Here is a 9798-nt window from a genome sequence, read left to right on the forward strand (position 1 = left end):
ATGGTGGTGGGCGCCTGTAGTCCCAGCTACTTGGGAGGCTGAGGCAGGAGAATGGCATGAACCAGGGAGGCAGAGCTTGCAGTGAGCCGAGATTGCACCACTGCACTCCAGCCTGGGCAACAGAGTGAGACTCTGTCTCAAAAAAGGAAAAATCAATATTCAAAAAGCAAAAGATGGCCAGGCACTGTGGCTCATGCCTATAATCCCAGCACTTTGGGAGGCTGAGGCAGGTGGATCATCTGAGGTCAGGAACATGAGACCAGCCTGGGCAACATGTCGAAACCCTATCTCTCTACAAACACTACAAAAATTAGCCTGGTGTAGTGGTGTGTATCTGTAGTCCCAGCTCACATAAGAAATGTGAGAAATCCTTTAAACTATAAACACTCTTACAAGACAGAAAAGTACACATGAGCAAATGGATAGCAAGGCTAAACATGATAAAGATGTTAATTATCCCATCCCTATGTTAGCTTATAAATTAGACACAGCCAAATTTTTCTTTTTTTTTTTTTTTTTTTGAGACGGAGTCTCGCTCTGTCGCCTGGGCTGGAGTGCAGTGGCCGGATCTCAGCTCACTGCAACCTCCACCTCCCAGATTTAAGTGATTCTTGTGCCTCAGCCTTCCAAGTAGCTGGGATTACAGGCGTGCACCACCAAGCTCAGCTACTTTTAGTAGAGATGAGGTTTCACCATGTTGGCCAGGCTGGTCTCCAAGTGCTGACCCTCAAGTGATCCACCCGCCTCTGCCTCCCAAAGTGTTGGGATTTGTAAAAGCATGAGCCACTGCGCCCGGCCCACAGCATACTTTCTGAAGGGTTTCATGGAACCTGAATGGATCTGAAACATATCACTTATAAACCTCTACTCTAGAGCACTATATAATGAAAATACTTTCCAGAATTATGTCACAGGCACTGCAAGATTTAAAAACATAGACTTTTTACTCTGAAAAATTCAAACGAGAGTTTTTGTTTATTCCTTTAACCAGAAAAAAGCGAAGATTAAATGAAAGTAAACATCTATTCCTAAGACTACAATCAACTGATGTTTCACTATATTAAATTATGGTGATACTAAAGAAATGACAGAATTGTCATAAAATAATTTTAAAATTCTTTAAATATATTATTTCATATATATATGAAAATAAAGACAAAGGAATGGGGTAAATGGACTAAAGATTTATTAAGCAAAATTAATTCTATATTTTATTTACATAAAACCTACTATATTGCATAAAAATATTTTATTTTGAAATCCCATATTAGTTCTAATAAGACAAGTCATTTCACTACCACCAGGCACAAAGAAAGCCAAGTTGGGTATATACTCAAACTTTAGCCAGAAAATTTCTACCTTTTTGTGTCTTATACACTGAACATCCTCACAACAGTTGGTCTAAATAAAGGGTTCTAGGGAGTTAAAAAACAAAGAACTGTAAATATAACAATAAAACCTGTGTAAAATAATAAAGAAAACAAAGTTTATAAGTTTAAAAATGCAATTTAAAAGGTTTTCATTAAGAATATTTAATATCTGAATACACATTAGAAATTTAAGTATAAGTTCACTTCAGTCACACTTAAAGATGTACATTTTTAAAAAATCATTTTTACCTGTGTTAAAGATCAATTTTTAAATTGAGATAATGTGTGAAATATTGTAATTACAATAATCAACCCAAAATGGTATAAAATTTCAGTGTTTTATGTACTAACCATGAAAAGTAAATTTCTCTTTTAAAAAATAAAACTATCAATAAGGTATTCTTAGTATAGCTTCTAATACTAAACTCTAATATCTACAATATTCATTTGAAGGTATGCTTACCTTTCTTCTGAGCTATACAATCGAGCAAGTCCAAAATCTGCAAGTTTTATCTGCCCTCTGGTAGAAAAAAGACAAAATGAACAAAAGGTATTAATTTGCTCTAAACTGACAATACACATTTATATTCTATGCGTAGAACTGATAAAAAAAAAATACCTATGTAAACGTTAACTCTGCTCACACTTCAGTATCATCAAGGTAATACAGGTAAAGGCAAGCAGTGGATAAATTCACAAAACAAAAAAATAAATCCTTGGATAGTCAGTTAAACTTATTATAGCAATATGATTATTATAATTACTGTATTATAATATTAGAATAGTATTTTATTACTATTCAGTTCCTATTTAGAAAAGCACACTTCAATGAAAACAAAATAAAACGAGATCATTTTTATTACTTAGCAGTAAGACAAATTTCTTGTTCAACGTAACACTGCAAAAGAACTAAGTGACATCACTTTTAATTTGTTTAATTCTCCAGTTTTAGAGGGGCTAGGTGCATAGAACACTGTCTATTAATTAAAATCAGAACCAGGCATGCCTTATTTAAATTAACAAACAGTACCAATTACAAGAGAATTACCAGGGTTCAAATATAAGCTGTTACGAATATAAGCTTATTTATATAAGTTTTAAATAAGTGAATGTGTATGTGTGTGTACACACTTCCAAAAAGTTTACTTTACGACTGTGACTGTGTTTTTAAAATTTTCTAAAATCTATTCTTAGCCTAAAGCTGAAATTCTATTGCTTATTAGATGATCCATTCACATTACTTGGAAAAATAGCAAACAGAAAAGTAAACTAAGTATTATTTTATATGCATTACAGACTATTATTGGATTTTTTTTTTTTTTTTTTGAGACTGAGTCTTGCTTTGTCACCCAGGCTGGAGTGCAGTGGCACTATCTCGGCTCACTGTAACTCCACTTCTGGGATTCAAGCGATTCTCGTTTCTCAGGCTTCCTAGCAGCTGGGATTACAAGCATGTGCCACCACACCAGGTTTATTTTTGTATTTTTAGTAGAGACAGCTTTTCACAGTGTTGGCACGGCTGGTCTCGAACTCCTGGCGTCAAGTGATCGGCCTGCCTCATCCCCCCAAAATGTTGGGATTACAGGCATGAGACACCCCGCCCGGCCACTAACAGGTATTTAACACAACTTTTGAGGTATCCCAAGCTATAATATTGGTGATTATTTTTATTTTTATTTTTGAGCCAGAGTCTCGCTGTGTCACCTAGGCTGAAGTACAGTGGCATGATCTCAGCTCACTGTAACCCCCGCCTCCCGGATTCAAGCAATTCTCATGCCTCAGCCTCCTGAGTAGCTGGGATCACAGGTGTGCTCCACCACGCCAGGCTAACTTTTGTATTTTTTTGGCAGAGACGGGGTTTCATCAACGTTGGCTAGGCTAGTCTTGAACTTCTGGCCTCAAGTGATCCACCCGTCTCTACTTCTCAAGGTGCTGGGATTACAGGCGTGAGCTACTGTGGCTGGCCTGAGTTTGTATAAACTAAATTTTAAATATTTTTTAACATAATCAAGGTGCAGCGTCATGTAACACTGTATCTTTTCTTTATTTTAAACATTTTAGATTCGGGGGTACATGTGCTTGTTTGTGACATGGATATTAGAAATGTAATAGTAGGGGTTAGGCTTCTAGGGTACCCATCACTCAAATGTTGGACACTGTACCCAATAGGTAACTTTCAACCCTCACTATCCCCGACATTCCCCGCCGCTACAGTTTCCAGTCTATTCTCTCCATGTACATGTCCATGGTAAAACTCATTTTAAATATATATAAAGTTCATAACCATACCTATTATTTAGAAGGATATTGGAACATTTAATATCTCTATGCAAAAAGTTCTTCTTATGACAATAATCCAGACCCTCCATGAGCTGTCTCATAAATGACTTTATGTGATTTTCATTAAAATGAACCAAGCCTGATTCCAGTAGTCCCATCAGATCATGGTCCATATATTCAAACACCAGATAAAATGCACCTAAGAATGAGAATAATTAATACATTAAAAACTTATTCCTACAACTTTTCCATAAATTCACAATTTTTAACAATAAAAGGCTGGTGGAGGAAGAATTAATCCTTGAAAAGAAGTGTTACTTTGTTACTTTAATAACATTCACCTTTCTCTCTGAACTTAATAATATCAATAAATAAATCCCAAGGAAAACATCTAACCTATTTTCTTCTCCCCTCCAAAAAGCAGTTACGATTAAAAAAAAAAAAATCACCCTGCTGTTCTCCATATTGTATAGTTTCTAGGTGTGATTAATGTTTTAGACATCAAATTGTCTCTTAGAAGCTGAATAAAATCAATATAGTTTATCAAAAAATTAAAAGCTGGTAAAAGAACTGCTTATCAACAACAACAACAAAAAAGAGTGCAGGCCAAGAAAGATGTTAGGTGACTTCTAAATGCTTCAATAAACATGTAATTTAATTCTGTTTATACAGCTCCAGAGTACCTAAAGGCGAGAATTTGAGGAAAAACTATAATTTGAATTTACAACTTTATTTTATAAAAAACAGCTTAGTCCTCCCACGAAAACCTAAAACAGCACATAGCACACACAAACTATACAAACGTACTTATGAGAGATTTAGAAATCCTAAATGAAACTTACACACAAACTGAATGAGAAACAGAATTCATTACATTTGTGAAAAGCAGAAAAACTAACACCAAGACAAAAAAAGGCATCTGAACTTGGTTCAGGTAAGTTCCTAATTTTTAAAACAGAGCAAAGAACTCTTGGTAAACTTGCAACAGGAGTCTTTCTTAAAAGTTTATTATGGTACCTCTCTGAAACCAACAACTAATGTAATATTTAATAGGAAAGGCTAGGTATTATGTATGAGATTAAAAAAAAAAATTCCCAGTGGCTCACGCCTGTAATCCCAGGGCTTTGGGAGGCCGAGGCGGGCAGATCACAAGGTCAGGAGATCGAAACCATCCTAGTTGACACAGTGAAACCCCGTCTCTACTAAAAATACAAAAAATTAGCCAGGCATGGTGGTGGGCGCCTGTAGTCCCAGCTACTTGGGAGGCTGAGGCAGGAGAATGGCATGAACCAGGGAGGCAGAGCTTGCAGTGAGCCGAGATTGCACCACTGCACTCCAGCCTGGGCAACAGAGTGAGACTCTGTCTCAAAAAAGGAAAAATCAATATTCAAAAAGCAAAAGATGGCCAGGCACTGTGGCTCATGCCTATAATCCCAGCACTTTGGGAGGCTGAGGCAGGTGGATCATCTGAGGTCAGGAACATGAGACCAGCCTGGGCAACATGTCGAAACCCTATCTCTCTACAAACACTACAAAAATTAGCCTGGTGTAGTGGTGTGTATCTGTAGTCCCAGCTCACATAAGAAATGTGAGAAATCCTTTAAACTATAAACACTCTTACAAGACAGAAAAGTACACATGAGCAAATGGATAGCAAGGCTAAACATGATAAAGATGTTAATTATCCCATCCCTATGTTAGCTTATAAATTAGACACAGCCAAATTTTTCTTTTTTTTTTTTTTTTTTTTTTTTTTTTTTTGAGACGGAGTCTCGCTCTGTCGCCTGGGCTGGAGTGCAGTGGCCGGATCTCAGCTCACTGCAAGCTCCGCCTCCCGGGTTTACGCCATTCTCCTGCCTCAGCCTCCTGAGTAGCTGGGACTACAGGCGCCCGCCACCTCGTCCGTCTACTTTTTTGTATTTTTTTGTAGAGACGGGGTTTCACCATGTTAGCCAGGATGGTCTCGATCTCCTGACCTCGTGATCCGCCCGTCTCGGCCTCCCAAAGTGCTGGGATTACAGGCTTGAGCCACCGCGCCCGGCCCAAATTTTTCAAGATATTTATTGGTTGCTTTTCTGTAATGTATATCCACATAGAAAAATAACTAAGAATAGCAAAGTAACACCTGAAAGAGAAAGGGGGTATGTGTACACACTCTACCAGATATTAAACCAGTACATTTCCATTATTAAAAAGTGTGATGCTGGTAAATAAACACGAAATAAAACAGAAACTTCAGAAATACATTCACATACATATGGACCTTTACTATATGATAAAGACGGTATATCAATTCAGTGGGGAAAAGATGGACTTTTTAATTGGTGGTATTGGGATAACTGAATAGCCAGAAAAAGATAAAACTTGTCTGTCTCTCACACTATACACTAGCATAAAAGCAAATTAATCTACAAAATTACAAAAATTAGCCAGGTGTGGTGGTGGGTGCCTGTAACCCCAGCTACCGGGGAGGCAGAGGCAGGAAAATCACTTGAACCTGGGAGACAGAGGTTGCAGTAAGCTGAGATCATGCCATTGCACTCCAGTCTGGACAACATGAGCAAAACTCAGTCTCCAAAAAAAAAAAAAAACAAAGCAAACGAATCAGTTATCTAAATTTTTTTTTTAAAGAACCATAAAAGTACTTTTAAAAAAACACAGAATTCCTTAATAACCTGAGAGTAGAAAAAAAAGTTCCAACTAGGAATCAAGAAATAATTCATACCAAGAAATAATAAATATGACTATGTAAAAATAAAAATCCTCTGCATGGCTAAAAATACCACAAGCAAAATTAACAGAATATAGCAACCTGGAAAAAAATTAGCTGCAACTTATACTGCAGAGTGATTATTAGTACCAACTACAGTCCAGGCATGGTGGCTCACGCCTGTAATCCCAGTACTTTGGGAGGCTGAGGCAGGTGGATCACTTGAGGTCAGGAGTTCGAGACCAGCCTGGCCAACATGGTTAAACTCCGTCTCTACTAAAAATACAAAAATTAGCCAGGCATGGTGGCTCACGCCTATAATCCCAGCTATTTAGGAGGCTGAGGCATGAGACTCACTCAAACGCAGAAAGTGGAGTTTGTAGTGAGCTGAGATCCTGCCACTGCACTCCTGCCTGCGTGACAAGAGACTCTGTCGCAAAGAGAAAAAAAAAAAACTCGCCAGGCATGGTTGTGGGCGCCTGTAATCCTAGCTACTTGGGAGGCTGAGGCAGGTGAATTGCTTGAACCCGGGAGGCAGAGGTTGCAGTGAGTCGCAATTGCGCCACTGTGCTCCTGTACTCCAGCCTGGGCAACAATGCAACATTCTGTGTCTCTCTGTCTCTCTACCTTCATATATATATATATATATATATATATACGTATGTATATAAAATAAAAACTCTCTAAATTAGGGGGAAAAAAGATCAACGACCTTACAAAAAAGTGAGAAAAAGAGACAATTAGCTCATCTGAAAAAAGAGCAAAGTGCCCCTAAGTGAACGCAAAGTAGCTTAACTTTGCTCGTAATAAAAATTTTATGGCCAGGCGCGGTGGCTCACGCCTACAATCCCAGCACTTTGGGAGGCTAAGCCGGGTGGATCACCTGAGGTCAGGAGATCGAGACCAGACTAACCAACATGAAGAAATCCTGTTTCTGCTAAAAATACAAAATTAGCCAGTTGGGGTGGTGCATGACTGTAATCCCAGCTACTCGGGAGGCTGAGGCAGGAGAACTGCTTCAACCCGGGAGGCAGAGGCTGCGGTAAGCTGAGATCATGCCATTGCACTCAAGCCTGGGCACAGGAATGAAACTCTGTCTCAAAATTAATTAATTAATTAATTAATTAATTTCCCAAACTAAAACTTGACCAAAATACTAAATTGACAAAAATCTAAAAGTAGAACTCCAGAGACTACTGACAAAGCTGTAAGAAACACTTTCACACATTGGTAGTGGAAAGACACAAATACAAACCCTCTGGAGAGAAATTTGGCAATATCTAGCTAAATCACAGTCAGCATTTCCCTTCGACTTAACAATCCCAATTCTAGGAACTTGTACCAAAAATTCACTGGCCAAAATACAAAATGAAGTATGCAAAGGGCTATCCAATGCAGCATTATTTACACAATGAAAATATCTATCACTAGGAAACTAGCTGAATAAACTATAGTATACCCACACAGTACAGTGCTTCTAAGCAATGAAATGAGAGAATGATTTTTGTCTACTTACATGGAGTAAACTTCAGCGTGTATGGTTAAATGAAAAGAAAAAGGTAGAGCAGAGCACTTAAAACACTGCCATCTTTTTTTTATTTAAAAAAAAAAAAGGGCAGGTGAATATGTACAAAAGAAACATTGGAGGATGAAACAAACATTTAAAATAGTTACCCATGGGTAAGGGAGAGAACAAGAAAAAAGGAATGGAAGTGACACTATTCTGAATGTACCTGTTTTATAGAGTTTGAAACCAAGTACACGTTTTATATAATGAAAATACATCATTAAATCAAAAAGGGGAAAAAAAAGCAATCCCTAAAAAACTGGAAACATATCCACATTTAGGTGGATTTATGTTTATCAAATTGGTTGCATAAACTGTCTACAACACAATATACTGACTATATACAGCTGGGGGGTATATTTTTTAAGGACAAAAGGAATCACTTAGAAATCTTAAACTGCATTCAGTAGTCTTGTTAGCAATTAAAATTAGCATTGTTACTTTGAAATTATTACATGTATATGGTAGAACAAAACAAGCTATGTTAATATTTTAGGAACCAAGGCTTTTAGTTTACAAGAAAGATAAGGTCAAAATGTATAAATCGTGTACTCTGAAATTGAAATTGAAATCATTGACAGTAGCCAGCCTCCAAAAGGGTCCTGAATGATCCTCACTATCTGGCATCCATGCCATGCCACAGTGATTCAAGGATGGTCTGTGTGACCAACAGAATATTGGAGAGTGAATAATGTGACTTCCAAGACTAGGTCATGAAGACAATGCAGCATCTACCTTACTTTTTTAGATCATTCAACCTGGGAGAAGCCAGCCGCCAAGGCTGTCAGGATATTTAAGCAACTTTGTGGAAGGCCCATGTAAAGAATAAGTGAGACCTCCCACCAAGAGAACAACTTGCTAGCCATGTGAGGGAGCCACCTTGGAAGTGGATTCTCCAACCCCAGTCAAGCCTTCTAATGACTACAACCCTAGCTAACATCTCATTGCAATCTTATGAGAGACCCCAAACCAAAACTGCCAAGCCAAGATGCTCCCAAATTTCTGCCCACATAAACTTCAAGATATGGTAGCTTCCACCATAACCTTTTAAGTACAACTGCCAAAGAATTGAATTTGTATCTAAATGAACTTCTGGATTTAATTACTATTTAAAGGAAATAAGAGGGATAGAAGAACAAGCTAACTAACACCCAAAAGAAGCATTTGGCTAAACTGAAAATGCAGCGTACTCTCCAATAAAAAAATGGAATAAAATGTTTAAAAGGCAAGAAGAGCTACTATAAATTATGAGACTTAAAATACTAATTCATCATGAATAACATGCATATCTTGTTTGCATACAGGTTCAAACAAAGCAGCTATAAAAAACATTTTTGAGACAACTGGGTAAACGTGAATGTAGATCATTAGATGACATAAAATTATGGCTAATTTTGTTAACTATAAGGTCTCTTTTCTTCTTAAAGAACAATTTTAAAAGAACTTTTTAAAACTACAATTTCATTATCTATTGTCTCTCTATAATCAAAGACTAACTTTTATAATACAATGAGCCTGAGATTCACTTAAAAATAATCTAGTTTTTTATTTTATTTTTTTAAGTAGACAGGGATAAATAAATTTAGCAAAATGTGTTCGCTATAAAAGCGGAGGATGGGGACACTGGAGTTCATTATACTATTTCCTCTACTTTTATTTTTATATTTTATTTTAATTTAATTTTTTTTTTTTGAGACGGAGTCTCGCGCTGTCAGCCAGACTGGAGTGCAGTGTACAATCTCAGTTCACTGCAACCTCCACCTCCCAGGTTCAGGCGATTCTCCTGCCTCAGCCTCCACAGTAGTTGGGATTACAGGTGCCTGCCACCACACCTGGCTAATTTTTGTACTTTTGGTAGAGACAGGGTTTCC

General features: G+C 37.4%; 1 protein-coding gene across 1 annotated transcript in view; it reads right to left on the minus strand.

Annotated features, from left to right (window-relative positions):
• Positions 1 to 9798, minus strand: part of CDK13 (cyclin-dependent kinase 13) — a 137921-nt gene that overhangs the window by 47099 nt on the left and 81024 nt on the right. The window contains exons 7-8 of the mRNA XM_011944525.1: positions 3660 to 3849; positions 1834 to 1890 (exon numbers count right to left, since the gene is read on the minus strand). Coding sequence (XP_011799915.1) covers positions 1834 to 1890; positions 3660 to 3849 — 247 coding nt within the window. The remainder of the gene's footprint in view (positions 1 to 1833; positions 1891 to 3659; positions 3850 to 9798) is intronic.

Source organism: Colobus angolensis, unplaced genomic scaffold (genome assembly GCF_000951035.1).
Source record: "Colobus angolensis palliatus isolate OR3802 unplaced genomic scaffold, Cang.pa_1.0 Scaffold232, whole genome shotgun sequence".
Lineage (NCBI taxonomy): Eukaryota > Metazoa > Chordata > Mammalia > Primates > Cercopithecidae > Colobus > Colobus angolensis.